This window comes from Rousettus aegyptiacus, unplaced genomic scaffold (assembly GCF_014176215.1).
Source record: "Rousettus aegyptiacus isolate mRouAeg1 unplaced genomic scaffold, mRouAeg1.p scaffold_m13_p_4, whole genome shotgun sequence".
NCBI classification, from domain to species: domain Eukaryota; kingdom Metazoa; phylum Chordata; class Mammalia; order Chiroptera; family Pteropodidae; genus Rousettus; species Rousettus aegyptiacus.
The window spans coordinates 150,700,748-150,725,978 of record NW_023416307.1 but is presented as its reverse complement, the minus strand read 5'-3'; the positions used below and the strand labels follow the sequence as shown (position 1 = coordinate 150,725,978).

The following is a 25,231-nucleotide window of genomic DNA, read 5'->3' as shown; positions in this document are numbered from 1 at the left end:
GGAGAGGAGAGAAAACAAGCCAAAGCTGGATAGGTGGGGAGATGGTGGGATATGAATGAATCAGGGAGTAAGCGAAAGAAACGATAAGAAAGATGGATTGGAAGAAACTTGTAGATTTAGTGGAGATTCCTAGGAAGTTGAAGTGTCACACACAGTAGAATACAGGAGTAGAAACAAGAGCAGGTGTGGTTAAGGGGAGTTTGAAAGACTTGTCTGAGAGGAGATGCGGTTAAATGCCACAATCTCTTAACTTTGGAAAAGCTGTTCTGCAGGCGGCGAGAGGAGGCAGGGCAATGTCGGGTAACCCATCTTCAGAAGCAGACAAGGAAGATGGGTTTCCATGTCCCTGGTGTTTCCTGGTCCTGCTCCTTAGATGGGGCTGGCGGAACAGGTGCCGGCTAATCGAGAGGTTCTCGGAGTCCCTGCTGTCCTCCGGGAAGCTGCGGGCCACAGCCGTGGTGTGCTGTGCTGCGGATTCCCGGGGGCTCCAGGGTGGCATGTCAGGCTGGGCCCAGCCATTTGATCACATCTCATCTGGCCGAAGTTTTGGGATTTCACTTACCATGAAATGGTGGTGTCCCGTTTCTTTGGTTTACTCACTAGCAAGAAGTTTTGTGCTCTGAATTCTTTGAACAGTGTTGATATATTTCTGCTGATTCATCTTTATTTTCTCTACATTTTGACCAATGTCACATTTGTTAGAGTGTGGCTAGGGCTGTAATCAGAAACTAGAACAGAGAATGCTAACTGGCTTATGTTGAACTTAAACTTTTTATTTAGTTTTATCCCTATGTGTTCACAGGTAGGGCTCTAAATAATAGTAAGCAGAAAAGCAGAAACATGAATAAATCTAAGAGAGCCACGTAAATCTAAGTGTTAAGATTTCAGTATATTTTACGTGTATGTATTATGTACAAAAACACTTTTTTGCAGTTTACGGTGGGAGTTGCTTGGAATTTCTTTCTGAGACTAGAAGTTGACTGGGATGGGTGATTACAGCAGAGCTGGAGGGATGGATGATGGCCAGGGAGTCCAGCAAGGGAGGATGCTGTAAAGGGGCCTTTGCCTGATGAAATCAGTGGACTCATTGCCCTTTAGAGAGTTAAGGGGTATGGGAACTTAGAGAGATGACTGGTGGGTCCAGCACAGGGGTTGAAAGATTGGTTTAGAACTTATGAACAACACCCTAAGTATCTAGAGTGATGGTCCAGTATGATCTCTATTTCTGAGTCAGAGATAGTTGGTTCGGAGATTGATGCTAAATTTTGGATGCCAGTGGTTTGAAGAATAAATAATTTTAAAAGGCAGATATTATGAAACTACTGGACAAAAGGACGTGTGAACTCTGGATGTTCAGATAGTGTCTGCTCTATCACGAAGCATTAGAATGAAACTTTTTCTTTGCATTTATGTGTACTATTTACTGAAAGAACTGGAATTCATGTGACTTGCCTGTGTTTCAAAGCAAGTTGAATACTAATGACAACAGAAGTACAGACAACTTGTGGTTCCACTTTGAATCTTGGAAACACCAAGAACCGTCTTGTGTCCAGAGGCCTTTGTTTGCCTGTCACGCATCATGTGGAGAATGTGGTTTATTTTCATGGGCCAATCAGGGCACTGCAGAGGTATCAGTTGTCTTATATTCTTTCTACGTAAATGTTTAGATTTTTCTAAGGCAGAAATGGACTGTGCCTGACAAGTTGCTACAAATCTAAATGTCAACGTAATTGGGACTGTGCCCCCTGGAAACGCTTGCCTTGGTTGCGTTTTTGGACAGATGCTATCAGCTCTTTTATCCCGAGAGGTAATCTGTTGCACTTCCCCGTGTGTAGACTGGTGATGTACATCGAGAGAGACAGCAGAAAGACCACTCCAGGCAAGGAGCAGCAGAGTGGCAATGAGTACCTGTCCAAATGCCTGGACCTCCTCATCCGTCACATCGTGCAGGAGCTGCCGCGAATCCTGGGTAAATTGGAGTCTTGTCCTCAAGCCCTTTGCCGCTTGCCTTTCTGTGACTTGGCTTTTAGGCGTCACCTTTTATTCGTGCTGGTCTGTTATTGCAGGCGAGCGCAGTGACACTTTTTCTCGAATGTGTCATTTCAGGATTTAAATGTGCCCTATCTTTTTTCCCTAATTATTTTGCATCACTGACATGATTGAGGCAGTGAACGGGCTAAAGGTCACGTGGCGTTGTCATCTGCAGTAACCTGGTGATTTTGGAAAATAAATAAAAGCATTTTAATTGTTTAAAATTGGACTTATGCCATTATTTTGGGTAACTTGTCTTCAGATTTCTCTCTGCCTAATTCTGAAGAAAAAATTTTTTCCTTCAGATTAGAGCCACACCTTTATTTGTTATTAAAATAATTTAAAATGCATAGGCATTAACATTTAATATTAAAGATTTGATATTAAAATTCAAAGTTTGAAAATTTCTTTGGTTTGAAAAAGTTTAAATGAAACTAATAATGATTTGCAAAAGATATTTATTGCATGCAACTAATCCCCCATTTCATTGTTATTTGCAAAAATTAATATAATCTAAGGAAAGTGTATATTTAGTTTAAATCCCATTCCATGCTTTTCCAGCAGATGTAGCTATAAACCAGAAATGTTTAAAATGTTAAATGTGCTCCGAAATTCAGAATATTAAATCAGAGCAATGAAAATACCTTCATGGCCGATGGACAGTACCATTTTGCTCCTTACCGATACTTCGGGAGATTATTTTGCCTGCCTTTGAAAATAGAGCATTTCAAAATTTATTTTGGATTGCAACCTTTCTTTAATCTTCCACCTTAAGGCCTCATTCTGGTCAGTTGGTAGTTGAGTTTCATATTACTGGAGTCATCCTAGATATGATGATAATAGTCAAATGTCCACAGCACTAGTTTTATTTATTGTTGGACTTACCATCCAATGAGAAGTTTTATGAATTGATCTATTTTTATTCCCATTTATTCTGTTATTTAAATATTGTGATCTATAATCTATTCACTTATCACTTCTAATACTTTTTTTCCTGTTTACAAAAGTAATAGGTGCTTATGCTTGAAATTTGGAAAATACAAAAAAAAAAAAGGAAGAAAAATCATTTTTAAAACCACCACCTCACCATATTATTTATAAATTCTGTTTTAAATTTCTAGATGAGAGATCAAGTTTCTATGCATTCTGCCCCCAGAGGACATACATTTTGTGATAATCTCAGTATTGTGAGTAGAATAGCAGCATGGCTTCTACCTACTTCTTTTACTTGGCCATCCAGTATGTTAGCAGTCTTGTCAGCCCATCAGTCTTCCCACAGTGACCAGTGGTCCCGAAGTCCCCGTGGTTTTTAACCTCTGTGCTGCTCCGCGATGTGCTTTGCAGGTGACGTTCTCAACGCCTTGGCTAACGTGTCTGGTCGTAAACACCCCTCTACGGTTCAAGCAAAGCAGCTGAAGATGTGTCTCCCCCTGATGCCCATAGTGCTTCACCTTGTAACTTCTCAGGTACGTTCTTGTAAGAGAAAAATAATCGTGACTCCCTGTTTTGTAAACTAGAGCTGAGCAACGCCAACCTAGACCAAACATTTTCATTTTTTTTTTTTCTTGCATATGGCTTTCAAGATCTAATCTGTAGAAACTCTCATCACGCAGGTGTTTCGACCTCAAGTTGTAACAGAAGAGTTTCTTTTCAGTTATGGAAGTATTCTTGTGAGTAATACCGAATTTTTCATGTTTCTAATAAAAATGTGACTGTACTGTTTGTGGGATTTGGTGTCAGAATGAGGTAATTTTTAAATCCTTGTGGTATTTATTTGTCTCTAGGGAAGTGACCTTTTTATATTTTTATCTGTTGATTGTAATAAAATTTGACATTTTGAGAAAAATGCATTCTCTCCCGATAATGTATTTTGTTCAGAGACAGCCCCAAGTAGGGTAAATAAGTCCATAGAAAACACTTTCATAGATTTCGGTATTAAATGTTATAAAAAAAAAAAAATCAAAAATAACAAAACTGGTGAAAACAAAATGCTAGGAGTATCTTATCATTTTTCACTTTGGCTTACATTGTCCAATTATGTGCAGTTTCTCTACGTTAAGCTCAATTTAACTTTTTCTTTATGAAATGGGTGGCCATGAAAAATAAACCGTTGTAGTATATTTCACTTCAGTTTTTGCTTGCAGAAAATAGTCTTTTTGTTCAGCTTGTGGTTCTGAATTATGTTATCTTTTCCCCTTGCCTGGCCTACGTATAGTATACATCATCGCTGAAATGGGGAGCTATTCAAAAACAAAGCTAAGACATTTGTCACACAGCATCTCCAGTCTTGTTTAGATATTAATAATAAACACCGAACTGAGATTTTCGAAATGCCATGGTGGTATGTAGTTAAAATGAAGTAAACATCTCAACTTTATTGTTAGCTTGGATTAAAAAAAAGTGATTGTCATCCACAAACGTGAATATACTTTTCTAGAAGGTTCATCATAGGGGTGAAGCATGAAGTTTTTAAGTACAAATGTTGAGTGAAAGTCAGTGACTTTTAGCTTTAAATCTTTATCATCCTAGTGCCTTGAATCCCAGATTCTACAAAGTGCATCATTTTGGTTGTATACTCATGAGTTTGCAAGTTATTAGAATTCTGTTTACTACCTTCTTTAATTTGCTTTTAAATCTGATTTTAAGTACAACATGGGTATCATTTTAGCATGGCTGTAATTCTTTATTTATAATTCTACTGTACTACATATCGATAGCAGAAAATAGTAATTTCGCCCTTGTAGCTCACCGATATTTTGCGGTGGTTTGGTACAATGTTTGTTCGGGATGGGTATGATTGTGCTGTGTTTGTTCTTTCATTGTTCCGCAGGTGTAGTACCTTTCTGTGCCTACATTAACCGAGTTCGCCTTAGGTTTTCAAGCAGCCACCAAGTGTTTTCAACGCAGAAGTCTTCATGGGCTTTTAGGAGTTACACATACACGTTTCAGGGAAAACACTTCTGCCCCACGTGATGCTATGCTGCGAAGCGAGAGGAGGACCTTGAAGAGGGGCCTTGTCACCTCCCCCCGGGAGCGAGAGTGCTCTGTGGGGGCCGGGGACACTCTGTTCACCCTTCTCAGTATAGGTCCTTTTATGGAGTGGACAGTGACTTGCCCGGTTCAAAGGTCATTCTGATATCGGAAAATCTTTATCAGTTTTTTCCCTTATAATGTCACTTAAGTAGATGGAATGTAGGCAGGTAAAATGGAAAGGGTCTTTTAGCTCTCTTCAGGCCTTTTTCCTAGTTTGAATTATGGCCAGTCCCAGAATTCTTTTGTCATTTTTCTCGTCACATCTGGTAGTTGGCCATGGCAGTGTGCTCGTCTTTCTTATACTCAGTGTTGACGGCATTGATAAAACGCCAATAAAGCATTGACTAAATGAAGGACCTGGATTTAGTTATCCACACAGTTCTCGTGCACATTATGACAAACTGTCGAGTGTTGGCTGTTGCTTCTGTGAGTTGGTTCATAATCTCTCCAGAAGATGCCAAAAAATTATTGAAGTCACAGTGCCCTACTGATGCCATGAGGTTCAATCAACTAACTCTTCCAATATCCTGCAGCCCCTTAAAAACTCACAGTATGAGTGAGCTTTATTATAGCCTCTTGAGTTTTCTGCTTTAAAATAATTCCTTTTAATTTTGTTTAAACTGAGGCTTCTTAAACTGGTTGGAATTTTTTTTTTTTTTTTTTTTTGGCTGCACAGCTATAGACGTTCTGTAGATCAGTGAGTCTACAGAACAGCTTTGTGAAGCTGCCCAGAGTGCAGTGCGTCTCCGTCCGGGTGGCGTGAGGGAGCAGCTCGTTCACATGTGTCTACACCTGGCACTGTGTTTTGAAGGCTTTATGCTCAGTCTGGAGACAAATACCATCGTCAGTGTTTGTCAAGATGTATCTGGTAGAGTAGCCACTGTACTATGGTAGGTCTGTTGTCCTTTTATATTTTAAAAACATGGTTTGACTTGATGTATTCAAGGCTCGGTCCATTCTTAGTAGCCGTATCCAGTAGCGGCCAGCTGCTGCCAAGAACTGCTTGGCCTTCAGCTGAAGCCGCTCCCCGGGAGCTGCTGGCTGCCTCGGCTGGGCGTGGAGGCCGCAGCCATGGATGGGGTGCTCTCCACTCATCAGAAGGGGCCTCAAAGAGCTGGCTGGAGACGGCGCTAGAATCATGCTTCCCTTTGCCTTCAGTCTTCATCCCGGCACTGTTGCATGGTTTGCCTGTTTGACCTATAGAAATCTGTTATTTTGGGGATGGAAAAGTTCAGGATATTTTTTATAAATGGAGGTGCGAATATAGGAATTAACTTTTTGTAAACTTTTTTTTTTTTTTTTCTCGCGTAAAGTGAAGTTTTGATCTTTTTATATTTTAAAGAGGCTAGTGTTTGGAAGCGACTTAGCAGGGTACACGTAAACCATCATTAAGCTTTTAAAGTCTTCAAGCAGGAGAGAGACGACACAGCTGATAATTGCTGTTTTCACTTCTTATTGGCAGAAGCAGTGTATCATCAAACCTGTCTCCCTCGCCAGTAAAAAAAAAAATAAATCTAGGGATACTTTTAGCAGGAAAGCATCTAGGCAAGTGTGATGGGGAAATTCTGTGGTGAATACCATAGTTCTTTTGGGCCCCCATTAAATTGGACTGGGAAACAGACAGTAATGACATTGGGGAAATATGTTCGGGAACTCATGATGTGCATTAACCTAATGTTCACTGCGCTTCTTATGTCTTTTTGTAAAACGTTCTTGATTAATGAGCTGAGGAAGAGAACTTGGTTGTGTTGGTTCTTAAGTTCTGGCCACATTAGCTTATAAAGCTGCGATGGTTGTGTGGTGGTGGTTATAGTTTTCTGCAAAAAAGTGTTACAATTCAAATTTTCAAATAAAAGAGAAAAGAAATGATGAAATTGTTCCAATAGCTTTTCATACAAGAATATAATTATATTGCCATCATTCATGAATCTTTACTTATCCTGGGCCTTGAGATAGTTATTAAAAGACATACTTCCTGCCCTCTGCAGATTTTTGTTTTAAGTGAGTTTTGCTTTGTTGATAGATTTTTGACTTCAATTGTAGTAAATAAGAGTGAATTTTTGTATATTTCAAAATATTATCATTGTTATATAAATGTTCTTGTTTTTTTTTTTTCTTTCCTTTTTTTCAACCATGAATTCATATACCCAACATGTTATATAGTAACTTATTTTCAGCTTCTTCGAAGTAGTGCTGGATAATATTCAGTAGTATCGTCTGGCCTCAAGGCACGGCTGTCTGTTTTTCCCTCTAGATGGAGACGTTTTCTAACCCCACACGCCTCCACCCAGTGAGCCTAGCTGTGAGGCAGCCGGCCGTCCTTTTTACTCCTCTGCTAAGTCTCCCAGCTTTGAAGCTCGCACCGTCCCGTCGTAAGACAGCCTGTTCCCCGCGGTCTGTGGTCATCTACAGATCCCCAGATCTTTGCCCCTCATTCCTGGGTCTCAGCACTGGGCTCACTGTCAGTCTCCCGGTGCTGTTCTCATTCCTGTTCTTGGAGAATTGGGCATCCCCGTGGAGGGCGCTCCCAACACAGCCTCTCAGCTCTTCACACACCTCTCTGCCCACGAGCTTGTCTTTCTCTCCCACAGCTGCCCACACCTTGAACGTATTTCCAGCATCACACTGCCTGGCCCCCACCCCTAATTTCTACTCACTCCCTCTGCTCCCTGTCTCTAGCAGCCCTTTGATCCTGCTGTTCTGAGCACTTGCCACTCATGGCCCCACAACTTCTCTTTTTTCTTTACTCAGCTTGGAGTTCTCGGTCCAGCCCCCATCACTACCTTGTATACACCTGTAACCCCCTTTTTCATCTCTTCCCCCATTGTCCACCTCTGGCAAACCCTAATCCTGGTTCAGTTTAATTCTCCACCCACACCACCCCTGCACTGAGTGACTAAATATGGCTAGAGAAAAACACAATGAAAATAACTGGTCTCACATTAAATTCATGGCTGTTCATCTCAAGTGAGCCTTTTCTGCACACTGGTACATCTAGTTCATTTTCCTAATTTACGTACCTTCACACTTACCTACATGACCGTTCATACATTCCCTTCTCTCCTGGAATCTCCAGTGCCTCTTACTCTGTCCTCACTCTCACCTGATCGACCTTCTCTTGAGACGACTGTTTTACCTGGGTAGCTGCCATTCTCAGGAACTTCCAAGGGAGTGAGAATGTGGCATATCACTGGAAATGGTTGGTATCCATTGAATTATCCTCATTTTTGTAGGTTGACTTTTCTATGCTTATAACGCTATTGAATTTATTTCAACATTAAATCTCGTCGATAAGGATTTGTATGTTTAAAATGATTATAGTTTATAATGTATATGTCCTATTTCATATGATCATATTTTAAATCTCTTTTTATATTGTTCATGATATGTATATAGTACTTTATGTCTCATGAGTTACCTCATTAAGAACAGTATGTGGTTTGAGGTAAAACATTATCTATATTTTCGTTTCAAAGTTATTTTGAAATCTCCATTTATTAAAATTTTTATTTTTTACAGAGTCATATTAAATCGGTAGATGCAGGAGAAACTAACATAGATGGAGCCGTAGGTGAGCAGACCATGGGACATTTTGTGTCCTTGATTTAAGTACTTTGATATTGTGATTTTGACCATGTAATAAGTACACTCCTATAATAATTAACTGTATTCCTAGGACTGATGGCATCGGAAGAATTTATCAAGATTACACTGTCGACTTTTGAAGCAATAATACAGTACCCTGTTTTACTGAAAGACTGCTGCTCTACGGTCAGTTCCGGTAGCTTTTGAAAAAGACACTTTTTGTTTACTTGGGAATTCTGCATATTGTAGAAATCTGAATATATGCATATATCATAGTTTACTTATTTATTTTTGATAGGCATTAGATTGTATCTAGTTTTTGGCATTTATAAATATATTGCTATGGATATTCTTGTTTATGTGTTTTGCTTTACATAAGCATGCATTATTTTTAGGGTATGTACTTAGGAATGAATTAATGGTTATAGGAAATATGCAAACTCAGCCTGTGTACAAAATACCACAGTGTTTTGCAAAGAGGTGGTACAAGTTTACGTTCATACGAGAAGTACAGTACCCGATCTCATCCTTTCCAACTCTTGTTATTTCAGAATTTTTAATGGATAGATATAAAGCAATATTTCATCATTGTTTTAAATTTTTGTGCGATCAAGACTATTAATGAGGCCACATAGTTTTTGAAATGTTTGTTGGCCATTCGAGAACACTCTTTCATGAAGTGCTTGTTCAAGTCATTTTTTGATTTTTAGTTTTTAAAATTTATTGGCATAAATAAGTTTATAATATTTTGTTGCCATCTTTTTAAAGTGTCTTTATAATTAAATAATATCTTCTTTTAAAATTTTTCTATTGTTCTTTCCTTTTCTGTTCTTAAACAATTAGTTTTATTAACTTTAAAAGAGCCAGTGTTCAGTTTTGCTACTCTCTCTATCGTATGTTTTTTGTTTTATTAATTTTTGCTCTAATCTTTGATGTCTTTCTCCTTTCTTTGATTTATCATGCATTCTTTTTCTAACTTTTTGAGATAAATATTTAATTTGTGAATTTTTTATATTTCATTTTTTCTAATATATGCATTTAAGAGTATGTCTCCTAAATACAGTTTAAGTTGCATTCCACAAGTTTTAGTATGTAGCATTTAGTATCTAGAGAGATGTGTATAAATCTCCTTTAAGACTATTATGAATTTATTTCTTGCGTAGTGCTGTCAGTTTTTGTTTTATATATTTTGAGGCCATACTATTTAAATTTAAATTTTTATGTCATTTTATGAAATTGACCTTTTTTTCATTGTGAAGTGACCTTTATTTCTACTAATGCATTTTGCTTTAAGGTCTATTTTGCCCCATCTTAATATAATCACATATGCTTTTCTGTGCTAAATATTTGCCTGATATATATTCTTTCATTTTTTTGCCTTCTAACATCTCTCTAGCCTTATATTTTAGATCTGTGTTGAATAAATATCATATAATTTTTTAAAAATCTATTTTGACCAATATTTAACTTTTCACTGGAGCATGTACTCAATTTATATTTACTGTAATTGTTAATATATTTGGATTCATCCTTTCAGACTTTGTCACACGTATTTTTTCTTTTCCTACTTTTTTTCTATTGACTAACTTTTTGAATTGTTTTCTCTAGGTAAGCTTGGCATTTAGATCTATGCTCTGTTTTTTTTTTTTTTTTTTTTTTACTGCTTACCCTAAAATTTACATCATGCATATTAACTTACTAAAAGCTGAATTTACAAAGAGGCTATCTTCTTTTTTAGTTTTACTGAGAAATAATGACATACATCACTTACAAGTTTAAGGCACACGACATGATGGTTTGACTTATATATATTGTGAAATGATTATTGCGGTGGGTTTGTCCATTATCTCACGTGGAGACAATACAAAAGAAAAAAGAGTAAAGAACAATTTTTTTTCTTCGCGAGGAGAACTCTTAGGATTTACTCTTTTCATAACTTTTCTGTATATCATGCGGTGTTAGCTATAGTCATGTTCTGCATTCCATCCCTAGTATTTATTTATCTTACGATTGCAAAATGTACCTTTCGACCACCTTCCTCCTGTTCCCTCTCCCACCACCCTCTGCCTCTGGATCTCTTTTTCTGTGAGGTTTCTTTTTTCTTTTTTAAAGATTCTACATATAAATGACATCATATGGTATTTGTCTTTCTCTGTCTGACATTTCATTTGACATAACGTCTTGGTGGTCCATCTAAGCTGTCACAAATGGTAGGATTTCCTCATCTTTTATGTCTGAATAATATTCCACTGTGTGTATATTTGTGAGTGTGTATGTGTGTGTACACATACCACAGTTTCTTTATCCATTCACCTGTTGATGGACACTTAGGTTTTTTTCACGTCTTGGTTATTGTATATAATGCTGCTGTGCGTAAGGGGGTGCAGATATCTCTTTGAATTAGAATATTTGTTTCCTTTGGAAATATTGCCAGAAGTGGAATTGCTGGGTCATATGGTAGTTCTAATTTTAATTTTTTGAGGATCCTCCATATTGTTTTTCATAGTGGTCATGACAATTTACAGTCCCACCAGCAGTGCACAGGGATTGCCTTTTCTCAACATCCACGCCAGCATTTATGTCTTTTCTTTTTGATGATGGCCATTCTAACATGTATGAGGTGTTATCTTGTGTTTTTAACTTGCATTTCCCTAATGACTAGTGACATTGAGCATCTTTTCATGCACCTAGTGGCTTTTTGCATATTTTTGGAAAAATGTCTATTCAGATTCTTTGCCCATTTTTGCATTATTGTTTTTTTTTGCTATTGAGTTATGTGAATTCTTTATATATTTTGGATATTAACCCCTTATCAGATATATGATTTGAAAATATGTTTTTGGATTCCACAGATTTTCTTTTTTACTTTGTCATTGGTTTCTTTTGCTGTATAGAAGCTTTTTGGTTTAATGTAGTCTCACATGTTTATTCTTGATTTTGCCCCTTGTGCTTTAGGTGTAGTATCTAAAAATGATTACCAAGGCCCATGTCAGGGAGCTTTATTCCTATGTTTTCTTTCAGGGGTCTCATGTTTTTCTTTTATGTTTTATCTGGCATTTTTTATTGTTTTCAGTGAGAGTTAATTCAAATAACTACTATACCCACTATTAACAGAAACCCTGTTTGTTGTAGTCACTTTCTGAGCAATGATTTCTTAGTCTTCCTTTGAGCTAGTATTTGCTTAAATGTTGCTTATTGATTTTTACTTTAATGAGTAATAACCCGTGAATAATTTGTAGTGATCCAGAAGTTACAAATATCTGTACTTACATTTAAATAGATATTTAATTAGTTTATTTTCTAATCATGAAATGCTATTATAATAATCTCTGAAACTACAGAACGTGCTATGATAAGAAAGGTATTGCAGCTCATGGGCTTTATAAAAATATTTTTTAATGCTATAACTCATGGGAAATCCTCTAATTACCACTTCTTGAGCATGACTAGAATACATGAAATGGAAGATTTAGCACCCCAAGGAGCATAACATTGCTCGAAATGCTATACAAAGTATGTTCAAGGCTGCAGATCAATACTTTATTATATGGAAGTGGTTGCATGCATTTAATTCTTGCTGAGCACAAGTGCTTAACTCAGATTTTTTCCCAGAGTTTAGGCCATTTAGTACCTCAGCATTGGAAGTCATCAGTGTGGCCTACAGAGCAGTCAAATACCACAATGATTCGATTTGTACAGAGAATTCGTTCCATTCATGGTGGTTTCAAAAAATGTTATAATAGCAAAGAAAAAAATAAAGGCGATCCTTTATTAGAAAATTCTGGTAATAATGATAAAAGTTGCCTCAAATATATTTCCTTTTCTTTAACTTAAAAAAATATGCTAAGCTGTAATATTTTTTATTTTTATTGTTTTTATTTAATTTTTATTTTTTTGGCGAGGCCACCTTTGGTTGGCCTCACAGATTGCAAGGACCTTGACAGCTTACAATCCCTTATTTATTTTTATTTTTATTTTTTACGCCTACAGCACCTGGTCTTCCTAGGTGGTCTCCCACCCAAGTACTAACCAGGCCTGACCCTGCTTAGCTTCTGAGATCAGACAGGATCAGGCATGTTCGGAATGGCATGGCCATAGACTAGTAATATTTTTTAAATGAAGAAAAAACCTGTCCTTTTGTACATTTTTAAACCAAAGGCTAGAGGCTAATAAATATTGAGTAATTTAACTTAAATCGAATTTTTGAATTAATGCTAAGAGTTGATGAGGATATAGAGCAAATGGAACTCCCAGAAGCTTCTAGTGGGAGTGAAGTTGGACAGCTACTTCAGAAAACTGGTAGTGACTGCTGAAGTTGAATGCGCATTCCGTGGCTCAGCGGTTTCGCCTCTGGATGTACGTTCAATAGAAACAGGAAAATGTGTTCACCTAAATACACACATAAGGATGTTCAGAGCCCCCAGTGGGAAACTGTACAAGTGCCCATCAGCAACCTAATGGATAAGTAGATAAATTTAGTCACATGATGGGGTAATATGCAGCAAAGAAAATGAATGATTTGCATACAGTTCCACTTAAGAACATGGCTAGATTTCACAAACTTAATACCGGGACAAAGATAACAGAGATAAAATATCATGATCCATTTTGCATTAAGTTTAAAAACAGACAGAGCTTATCTATTGTAAGTAAGGATAATGATGACCCTTGAGGACTGCGGTGACTGGAAGGGGCCACAGGGGGCGCTTTCTAACGTCCTGGTGATAGCCTGTTTCAGTCTAGGGGAGCTAGTTAGTTACATGAGTGTGTTTATATTTTGTAAGTTAACTGAGATATATACTTAGGATTAGTAAGTACACTTTTGTGTGTGTATGTTAAATTAAAAAGCTTACAGAAATATGAAGATATTTTTAACAAATAAAAAAGTGTTTAGAACTTGGTAAGTGTAAGTCTACTTTTTTGCAAAGTTGACCGATATGAATGAGCATTCCTATCAGTCAATTAATCATTGATATGGACTCGTATTAGTTTCCCTTAGGTATGGTAACAAATTCCCAGAATTTAGTGGCTTAAAACAACACAAATTTATTATCCCAGAGTTCTGGAGATGAGAAGGACAAGATGGGTCTTTGGGGCTAAAATCAAGATGTCAGTATACCTGCGTTCCTTTTGGAGGCTCTAGGGAAAATCTGTTTCCTTGCCTTTTCTAGCTTCCAGGGGCTGCCCGCGTTCCTTGGCTCACGGCCTCTTCTTCCATTTTCACAGCTGTGTGATGCATCTTAATATCTCCTTCTCTGAGTCTGACCTTATCTCCCTCGTAGAAGAACCCTTTTTATTATATTGGGCCCACCTGTATAATTCAGGATAAACACCTCACTCAAGATCCGTAATCACATCTGAAAAATCCCTTTTGCTGTGTCAGCTAACAAATCAACAGGTTTTAGGATTAGGATGTCACATCTTTCTGTCTACCGCAGATTCTTGTTTTTATCAATAGCTTCATTACTGTAATTTTTTTGGTACTCAAATTATCCAGATTTGGCCGGTGTAAACCCTTTCACCTTGTCTCCTGTGTCCTGGAGACATACCGCAGCATTTCTTGTGCGATTCTTTACTTTCTGTTGCAACAAGACAGTCTTGCCTCAGGTTGTGAGTACCCCGCCCTGGCATCCGTCATTTCTCTGAGGAGCCCTGGTTCCCTTTTGGTGTTAAAGACCACAGTCAGGGAACTAAGTGTCTCCAGGGATGTTTTAGCTTCTAGGACATTTGAAGAAACAGAGCTGGGAAATATATACATGTATATGCCCATTATGAACACACACATTACCCACTCATGTGCACACTTACATATACATGCATGCACACTCACACAGACGTATTTTGACATTATGAGTTCCCACCGATATCTTCAAATTTAATCCATCCCTACATCGTTTTCTCTTGCCTTCCTCATTTCCACGTTTGTGAGTTCCTTCCTCCTCTGTAAAAATTCTGGCTTTCAACATCAGCACATGTTCTCATTTGCTTAATCCTGTAATACCTCTGAAATTGCTTCGCCCAAACCAGTACAGAAGCAAACACAACGAAATCAGGATTTGTTTGCAGAATTCCCCCCTCCCTTCCGCCTCCCACGTGTCACTCAAGCAAGACAATAGGGGTATAGTCAATGCCGTGTTCATAGGGCACTCGGATCAGTTCCCCTCTTCCCCTCTGATAATATTCATTTGAAATAGTTGATTTTTTTTTAGTCTGTTTTCAATTTTAGGTTTTCTTTCCCCCCCCTTCTTATCCTTTTAGATTTTATCGTTTTGCATATGTAGAAGATTTACGCGATTCCAAAAGTTAGAACTACAAAGATGTGTTCAGAGTGGTGTCTCTCCCTTCCCCTGGGTATATATCTCTTCTCTTTCTTCACTGCTCCATCTGACCTCCCCAGTCTTACAGGTAGCCAGCTTCGTTGCTTTCTGGTGTATCCCTTTCATGTTTACTTTTGTGAACAAAATGTATGTTTTCTTATTTCCCCTTCCTTCTTCTACAGAAGATAACATATTGTATTTGTTCTTTTGCACTTTGCTTTTTTCAGTTAATAATAGATGTTGGAAATTACCTCATATCGGTTCATGGAGATCTTCGTCATTCTTCATGAGCACAGTATAGAACTCCATTGTGTGCGTGTGTATGCTGTAGGTTGTTCAGCCCGTCTCCTGTGTTTGAGGTAGTCTCTCATATTTTTCAGTTATAAACAAATAACGTCGTGCATATGCATTTTCCTGTTGTTGGAGGTGGATCTTCAGGGCAAGTTCCAAAAGGATGACTGAGGAATCAAAGGGCAAATGCAGACGTGGTTTTGCTAGACGCTGCCGGAAGCCCTCACGTGCGGGCTCACGGACTGTTTTGCTTCCCCCCCGGCCACGCACGAGGGTGCTGGTTTGCCCGCAGTCTTTCCAATAGTGTATTGTAAGGTTTTGAATTTTTGCCAGCCTGATGTGACCTTGGGAATACCTTGATCTCTTCTTTAGATGTTTAATGTTATAAAGAAGACTTAAACAATGTCATGTCTAGTTTTCCTAGTTCTCCTCAAAAGGGGCACCCTGAATGACCCGCTCTGCCGTTGGCAGGGATAGAAGTCATGTCCTTGGCACATTTTTCTTGTTTGTTTGATATTACAGGAAAGGACAGAGGACCAGCGGTTGGTGAGAACATGTTAATTATTGTGCTGTCAGCTGCACCAGATTTTTAAGGTGTATTGAAATGAAAGAAGCGATGATTAATTTTCAAATACAGGATAAGAATTTTAAGTGAGTGCTTAGATTGGTGAACTTCAGTTTTCAAATGATCTACTTTCATCAGTAAAATTTTAAAAAACCTATCTACACCTATCTACAAAAACCTATCTACACCTATCTACAAAAATAACAGACAATGAACCCTGCTTTCATCATAAATGATTAAATTTTGCAAATATACTTTTCATAGTTATAAGATTGTTGCTTTTTTCTTTGTGAAAAGAAGAAAATTTGAATATGGTTACACGGTGGGTTACTTACAGGTTAAAGCTGCTGAATTTCAGTATCACATGTACAGCGTTTCTTAAAATGGAAAATAAGTCTGTTAAATTATAAACAAAGCATCATCTTGGGCATCAATGACTTTGTTTAAGAGCAAACAAAATAAGGTTTCATGATGTGTTATTTAGATATTTTAGTGCATTCGTGATTGTTTAGCTTAAATGTGCCAGAACTGTCTTTGACATCCCAAGTCACAGACATTCATTTCTTTTGGGACATGCCTTTGGGGATCATTAGTAGTAGGTACTGTGCGCGCGTGCGCGCGCACACACACACACACACACACTTTTCGAATGAGTAGTCACCCAGTTGTTGAGCAAAGAAATAAAAATCCCCTAGACTTGGGAATCTGCATTTTCAAAGAGTCCTTATGTCTCTGTTGTTAGGACAGGTCCTAAATGCACAGATATATGTCTTTATTTAAGAAAGCAATGCCAGTAGCATTAAATATTAAAATTCCTCTGTTGTCTTAGTTGATTCAGCCTCTTCTTTTTAACAAGGAGACGTGGTATGCATGAGCCAAGCCGCGCCAAAGCGAAGGCTTAGAACATTTTCTTTGTCAGACTCTGTCAGGTGTTGCCATCATGGTTTCCTCACTGTGACCTGGAAATGATTTGGTAAAGGGGGTTTTTAGGTTTTTGTCCCCTTTTCCTTCCTTATCGTATTTTTGCTATTTGGCATTGGGTTATCATTAAAGGCTGTCATTTTAATGTGATTTCTCAAAACGGAGATTGAGCTTCATCATGACTCAGGCTGAGCTCCCCAAATATTATTTTTAAGTCAAGGGAGTTTCTGCCGCATGATTAATTAATAATCATTCTCTGTGTGTATGTATGATACAGGATTTGAAACTTCTCAGGTCCTAAGGAAATTTATCCACAATTTTAGATAAAAACCAATGGGTGTTAAAGAAGAAAATATAAAATAATGTTTAAACCTGTATTCGGAAGAGAGAATCCTTCCTCTCCGGGAGGAAGTATGGGTCTCGGATTATGTGGAGGGGACCCTCCTCTTTGCGTGTAGGTGCCCCTTCCCTGGGAATGTGGTCTGATGGAAGACAGAACAAGCTGTCGCCTTCAGTGTCTTCCTGACCTTCTCATAATCATCAGGGTCTGTATTGGACTTCTGTTTCTTGTGTAAGTAGGAGTGACCTAGCAGCCAGGATGGACAAAGGGGACGGGGGTGCCAGTGTAACTAAAATTTGTCTGCCTAGTGAGCAGGCATTGGGTGGCGGGGGAGATTAGAAAAGAGGGAGTGGACAGGAGCCACGAGGGGGGCCCAGAAGAGTCAGGCTCCAGTGCTGGAGAAAAAAGAGCTCGTGAAGGGAGAAGGACAGAGTTGCAGGTGATTAAAAGGAGACTAAACGCAGGGTGTTTAATACTCAGTTTTAAATCGTTGGTGTTGCTGTTATAAAATCTTCATCACCCCAAACTCTCGGCCAAGTCTGGTTTACACACTGGGGACTCGGAAGGCCTTTCAGTTCAGCCCGTAAAGGGGGACCGTGTGCTGTGCCCGTGTCGGGATGGAACAGGGATGGTTCAGCGAGAGAGGAAGGTGTTTCCGAGGACCACTCGAATAAGAAAAAGCAGAGGCTGGCTGTTCAGCTGCGACTGTTTTATATCTATATTTTTTTTTCTGTAGAAGTCATGATATCATAGAGACCTTAGAATTTTATTGCTGTTGCAAATGGTATCTTTTTCTAGTTATATGAATTAATTGGTGGTTGTAGACGTGTTAGAATATTTTTGCTTTAACTTTTATTTTGGGTGCTTAATTATTGTTTTGCAGACTTCCTGAGTTGGACACGTAGATCAGTGTTTCCATCCTACTTTTTTCTTAGCATACTTTCCTAAACTTTTAAGATAGGTGTCGATCATGTCGAGAGGTATTAACAGTGGGAGATATTTCTTTCCTTTGCATCATTTTTGCTTTCGATGTAACCGGAATTTCGGGTTCTCAGAATTCCTTAGTGGAACGTGACATTTTTGTTTTAAGTGATAAGACATCACTTAATGGAAGATAATAAACAAAAAATCCCTGGTTTTTAGGGTTCTTGTACAAATATCTGAGATATATTATTAAGTGTAAATTTACTATGCGAAGTGGAGTTAGAACAGGTTACCACCGATGAGGTACCCCCCATGAGTGGAGAGCTGCACCCGTACAGGGCATCGTCTCATTGGTGTAGACGGCAAGATGGTGTGGCTGGTCTGGGAACAGCTTCTCCTGCCTTTTTATCAGTGTAGAGAGAACAAATACATTCAGAGGAGCAGGAAAAAATTTAGTTGTAAACAACAGGAATTTTGTTTATTGTCACCAAAATAGTTCATTAAATGAGATAGTAGGTTTCAAAATTAGACTGGAAGAGCTTTGTCGTTTCTTCATTGCCCATTTTCATTTGGAAGAGAAAACTTATTATTTTGGAGGTTTAAAGTCATATTCGATTGTGCTCCTCTGTTAAAACTAGGAAATCATAGAGGTGGTTTGTATAGTGGATTTACAACTTTTGAATCTATTTCTAAAAATAAACAAGATTAACTTGTCATAGCGCTTTGATGTATTTGACAAAACATGAGGATTATGTGTCTCTTTACCCCCAACATTTTGATCGTTGTTTATCTAACACTTGAGTAACGATCACCAGTTCATATATATTAATTTGATGGTTTAATGTCAACCCGTGCCAGTCAGAGTTTGCATTATGTACTAAAGTTCCTTTCATAAACCCTGAAGGTTTTGATAAATTACTGTTTGATTGATCATAATGTCATTTTGACCGGAGCACTCTTTCAGAGTTAAATGAGCTTGGTAGTTTATTAAATGTCATGCAGACTTTAAATCCAGGATAAATTTAGCTGTTGATTCTTTTTACTCCAGTAATTAGTGATTCTGTCAATGGAAAAAAGCGTAGATAGTGGCTGATAACAGTTTCGTGTTTACAGAGATTTGAACCGAGTCTTTAACATATTTCTTCTAGGTTGTTGATTATATCCTGCCGCCCTTGGTCTCCCTAGTTCGAAGCCAAAATGGTAAGTGACCATATCGATGAGAATTCCATCAGTCACATGTCCTGTGTTCATTCTGCCTCCGTGTAGTCACATTCTTGGTGGTGTTTTCCTTTCCAGTGGAGTGGAGACTCTTCAGCTTGCGGCTGCTCTCAGAAACCACGTCTCTGCTTGTGCACCAGGAGGCCAGTGTCGATTCTGACAGCGACCTTCTGGCTCTCATTAGAGATGTCTTACTTCCCCAGTAAGTACCGTGCACTGCACTCACACACACAACTGTGGGATGTCCAGGAAGCCGCTGTCAGACTCGGTCCATCGATGGCGCTGGGCGTCTCGAGGTCCTTGTATTCATCATGTCCATGTGCTTACGTACTTGCTGTAAAAGAGGTCAAGAAACAGAGGCAGTGACCACTACACTGCGTGTGACTCAGGAGAATCGCAGTCCATCTTCAAAAATATCCATGTAGAGCTTTTTTTTTGTTTTCCGCAAGACACATGAATCTGAGATTATGCCAAGTTAAAGGTGTTCATGGCTCGAGGGGTGAGAATCATTATTCAAGGTCAACATTACAAGACTATTGGTAGATAAAATTGTATCTTTTCCTGGTCCTACTCAGAAATGATAGAAATGGAAAGAAATCTTCCTTCTCCCCAAACTATTGGAGTGGAAATTAAGTTTAGTTGAAAACAAGATTTTGTCTGCCTGCTTGCCTGCCTTCCTTCCTTCCTTCCTTCCTTCCTTCCTTCCTTCCTTCCTTCCTTCCTTCCTTCCTTCCTTCCTTCCTTCCTTCCTTCCTTCCTTCCTTCCTTCCTTCCTTCCTTTCTTTCTTTCTTTCTTTCTTTCTTTCTTTCTTTCTTTCGGTGAGGTGATGGTGGAACAAGTAACTAATGAACAGAAAGAGGTTATCTTTTCCTTCTTATTCCATTGCTCACATAGCACACACGCAATGGGGCGACCGTGGAGAGCTAACCTCATGTTTTTTTGGACAGTTACATGCTGTACAGGCTTGTGGCCAGGAGAGTAGGCCATCCCATATAGCCCAAGTGTGTAGTAGGCTAGACCACCCAGGTTCGTGGACGTGCACTCTGTGATGTTCGCACAATGACGAAATCGCCTAGCGACGCATTTCTTAGAACGCATCCCCGTCGTTATGTGGCGCCTGAGTGTGTATAAGTGTGAGTGTGTGGTTTGCACTTATGTGGGTACATATAAGAATCTTGTGTCATGGGATTAATTAATGCTTTCAAGGCCATCTTATACTTGTGTTTATATACAATTATATGTATCATTCTGACAAGGAGATGCCTAAAAGTGTAGTTTTCGTACAAATATGATTTTTAAAAGATGTGCTTTGTATATCCGCCACCTAACAACTTGTGGAGAAGCATTCTCAGGACCTGAGATGTCCTCCCCCAAAAGAGACAGGATTTCCTCCAATAGGACTTCACAGTTTAGTAAGAGCTTGTTAACATGGAATTTGAAATAAAATTTCTTCATATCTGAAGTTTGCCCACATTTGGAACTGTTCGTAGAATAAAAAGCATTAAATCTATATAATTTAGTGCTTCTGTTTTATTCATTTGAGCTGGAATAAATAAAATGTATTTCCCTTAATGTACATCTTTACATTTTCTAGACATGAGGAATTAAAGAGGAAAATACAAAGGCAAACCGCATGGCAAGTTGAGAACAAAAGTAATGTGGATGAGTTTAGGTTTTGGTTAAGCAACCTGAAGTGCACTTTGGATCATGGGATGTGGTGTGAGATGCTTTCAAAGCTCCTGCACCGATTTTGATGTGAAGTACAGGTCTGGACTCCGCGTTTCATTTCCCAAGCCTCAGTTTCCTCGTCTGTAGAATGGGGATAATATTACCTAACTCAGAAGATGCTTGTGAGGATTAAATGGGATACGTCTTGCAAAACATTTAGTACAGCGTGCGGGACATAGTACACTCTCGACAATGTTTAGTACTACTGCTATTATTATTAGGTCTCTCATTATAATCTCTTTTATTATCCTTTAAAGCGAAGAGTGTAATGGTGTGATAATAGTAATCGTACATACGTCATGGGAGCGAAGTGGCCGTCAAATACATAATGCTGGGTGTGCATACCCGGCATGCGCAGTGAGGGCTCAATAAGTGTGATGTGAAATTTTTTAAAAATGAAAAAAATAAGTAAAGCCTTCCTTTAACTTTAACTCTGGAAAACTAGAGACCCTGGCCAGGAGTTTACTCTTTGAAGATAATTCTTGATAATTATAAGTTTTAGAATCACTAATAATGGAAAACTCATGTTCTCCATTGAGTATGTAAATATAATGGCTGAAAATCATGAAGTTTCTGGAGTTTCTAGGAACTACGTGGCATCTGCCTCAGTCTGGCAGATGCACAGTTCCCCCTGATCCACAGGGGCTGAGTTCCATGACCCCCAGTGGGGGCCTGACACTGAGGGGAGCCCCGAACCCTAACCCGCTTCTTCAGCTCTGCCAGAAATGTGGCGGCAGCTTCTTCATTGGCAGATGCAGCCTCTTCAGTGATTTCTCTCTTTTTCAGGCCAAACATGCTCCTGTATCTGTATAACCATCCATACGCGCAGTAAATGACTTGGTGCCACTCGTCCCAGGGGACCCCTTGCTGAAGTCTTTGTATAAAATCAGTGCTTTCCGGTGTAGCACGTTGCCGTCAATCGGAACACGATTTCTGTTCGTGTCTTCCGCCCACAAAGTTACGCCTTTTCCATCTTAACCAAGCACTTACCGTTCACTGTGGCTGTGACTTCTGCAGTTTGAGGTGTGGGAGCAAAAACTAGCACACATTTCTTTTTTTTTCCTTCTTCACAATTTCACAGAAGATGTGTCCTCACCATAGATCTTAGTGGCCTCAGCATGTAATTTTTTTCTTTCCTTATTAAGTTGAGAACTTCCACCTTTTTTTTTTTTTTCTTTTCACTTGAAGGAAGCACTTCGTGGCTTCTCTTTTGCATGTCTGAATTGCTAGCATCACTACTCTTGTGCTTTGGGGCCATTATTAAGTCAAATAAGGGTGACTCGAGCAGAGGCACTGCAATGCTGTGACAGGTGATCTAATAACCGAGATGGCTACTCAGCGACTAATAGATGAGTAGCTTGTACTGTATGGAGATGCTGGACTAAGGGATGATTCACGTCCCAAGTGGAATGGAGCAGGACCAAGTGAGATTTCGTTATGCTGCTCCAGAACGGTGCGCTACTTAAAACTCATGAATCATTTCTGGAATTTTTCACTTAGTATTTTCAGGCTGCTGTCGGCCGCTGTAACAGAAACCTTGGAAAGCAAATCTGTGTGTGTGTGTGGGGGGGGGGGACTTCTGTAGACATATTAATGTCAGTACTTTTAAATTTGTTAAATTTCAATCCTTTTTTGATCTTAATACCTTGGGATAAAGACAAAGTGACCGTCTTTTCGTGGCTCCCCAGTTTTCACACAAAAGTGTTGTATATCAAGTGTATTTTGTTTGTAAACAGTAACCACAACTCTAACTTGGAAAATAATTATTTGCTCACGTAAATGAGAAGTCCGAGACTTGTGCTGGCATCAAATGTAGCTGGATTCTGGGGTTTGAGTTTCTTTCTGCAGAACTAAGTGTATGTGTCTTTCTCTCCATCTCTCTACTCTGCCTGCATCTGTGTGGCTTTGTTCTCAGGTTCTTCCTTGTTGGTAGTTCAATTGCTCTTGAGTGATGATCCTAGAGAAACAGTGGATGTCTTTTCTAATAGCTCTGGAAAATTTTTCAGGAAGGATAATAATTTAATCTTCTTAAAGACCATTTAATACCTGTGTTCCAGGTGCTTATCAGAACCGTTGTGTGATATGAATGAAAACTCTAAGAATAAATGTCTTACAGTTGTATGAATAAATATCTTATAAATATTAGTTATGGTTCTCAGAGAAACACAACCAGTAGGGTGCATATATTTATTATTAGGAATTGACTGTCTTGATTATGGCGGCTGAGAATTCCTAACATCTGCAGTCCACAAGCCGGAGACTCAGGAGAGCCGATGGTATGGTTCTAGTTTGAGTTCTAAAGCCTGAGACCCAGGAGAGCTGATGTTGTAAGTACTGGAAAGATGACAGGCTAGAGACCCAAGAAGAGAGGATGTTTCAGTTCAAGTCCAAAGGCAGCAAAAGATCAGTGTCCCTCAGCTCAAAGCGTTCTGGGAAGGGGAAGTTCCCTCTTACTCAGTCTTTTTGTTTTATTTAGATCTCCAATTTACTTGGTAAAGGCCACCCACAGTAGGGAGAGCAGTCTCCGTTACTCAGTCTGCTGAGTCATTAATCTCATTCATCCAGAAACAGCCTTAAAGAAACACCCAGAATAATGAATGACCAAATGTCTGGGTATTCTGTGGCCCAGTCAAGTCCACACATAAAATTAACTGTTACCACACCTACCATAGAAATCATGAATGACTTGCTCACTCTATAAATTATGAATAATTATCAAAGACCCATTACTTCTAATGTACATGCCTTGCATTCTAAAGAAATGAACTTTAGTCACAAGTACTTGTTTAGTGCCTTTTGTATGTGGAGGGTTATAATACCATTTGGAGAGAGGTGGTTTTCAAGTTAGACTTCGAAACCTGGATATGATTGGGGAGAAGAGGAATGGACCTTCCGGGGTCGGCAGAGGTGTGGGAGAGGCAGGGTGGTGGGCGGTCAGCAGACCAGCTCCTCCCCAGCAGGTATCTGCACGGGAGAGTTAAGTGCAATGAACTTGGGAGAGAATGTTTTCTAGCTTCATCCCGTTTATCCCGCCGATACTGATTGAATACATCGTATTTCACTGGCGTATTTCTAGTTGCTTAGAGTGTAATAATGACCGAGATAGGCACAGCCTCTGCTTTTATGGGATGTACTTGTCTGGGTGGAGCCAAATATTGTAGAAATTAATAATTTTTCTTTCACCGAAGAAGCTTATAAGTTATGAAACCAGCCTCCTTAAACTGTAGGCCCACTCGACGTTCATAAACCACCAAGGAACACATCGTCTTTCTGAAGCATTCTGTGTGCTCACTATTTCTTTGCTTTCGGGTTTCACAATGTACTCATTCATTTAACATTCTAAAGCCCAGGGTTTCTCAACATTATATGACCTTAGGACACTAGTTCCCGTGGAGCCCTAACGCTCCTTTGATCGCAGTTTTGAAATACTCAAGGGCGTTTATTCCCAGTAATGTCAGGAGTGAGGAAAGGATGCTCCCCATCGAATCTTTAACATTGGATTATAAGTATTAAGTAATGTAATTCAAGAAAATTAAACCCTAAATATTCTATTCGTTTTCTATTGACACATAACAAATTAATGTGAAGTGAGTCGCTTAAATCATCTGCTTATTAGGTCACGCTCTGTAGCTTGGAAACCTGACACGGTGTGACGTGGTTCTTTGCTCAGGATCTTACGCTGCTGAAATCAGGTGTCCGTCTGCTGGGATGGTCTGGGCAGAATCTGCGTCTGAGCTCATTCAGGTTGCTGGCAGAACGGTTTCTCGCAATTTGTGTTTCTTAGGGCCGCTGTAACAAATGACCACACACTGACCGGCTTAAAACAGCAGATTTGTTCTTTCACGGTTCAGGAGGCCAGGAGAACGACATCGAGGCTCAGCGGGGCCGGTCCTCATGGAGACTGAGGTGGAACCCACGCCTTTCTCCGAGCCCCTGACGGCGGCCCGCGGTCCTTGCTTCACGGCACTGTCGCCCCCTTCTGCGCCTCTGTCTTCAGATGGCCTTCTCTCCTGCGTGTCTGTCTCAACTCTGCCTCTGTCATTCCCTGAAATCAGGACGATCTTACCTCAAGATCCTGAACTATATTCTCAAAGACCGTTTTTTCAAGTAAGGTCACATTCACAGGTCCTGGGGTTTAGGGCTTAGATGTGTCGCTGCGGGGACCATCATTCCCCCCAGGTACACAGTTGTAGCACCACAGTCCTTGTTTCTGGGCTGCCTTACGTTCCTTAAGGAGCCCGCATTTCCTTTCACGTAGCCCCTCTGTCTTCAAATGA

At 39.3% G+C, this 25,231-nt stretch overlaps 1 protein-coding gene and 1 pseudogene across 8 annotated transcripts in view; one reads left to right on the top strand and one right to left on the bottom strand.

The window, feature by feature from the left end:
* ULK4 (unc-51 like kinase 4) overlaps nt 1–25,231 on the top strand; it is a 364,809-nt gene that overhangs the window by 109,456 nt on the left and 230,122 nt on the right. For all 8 annotated transcript variants that reach the window (XR_004950599.1, XM_016163283.2, XM_036219850.1 and 5 more), the window contains exons 23-29: nt 1,836–1,969; nt 3,376–3,497; nt 3,645–3,701; nt 8,584–8,635; nt 8,741–8,835; nt 19,156–19,207; nt 19,304–19,427. Coding sequence is in view for 7 of the 8 variants with exons in the window: in XM_016163283.2 (XP_016018769.2) it covers nt 1,836–1,969; nt 3,376–3,497; nt 3,645–3,701; nt 8,584–8,635; nt 8,741–8,835; nt 19,156–19,207; nt 19,304–19,427 (636 nt within the window). In the remaining variant the exon portion in view is untranslated. The remainder of the gene's footprint in view (nt 1–1,835; nt 1,970–3,375; nt 3,498–3,644; nt 3,702–8,583; nt 8,636–8,740; nt 8,836–19,155; nt 19,208–19,303; nt 19,428–25,231) is intronic.
* Nucleotides 12,631–12,749, bottom strand: LOC118602382 (annotated as a pseudogene).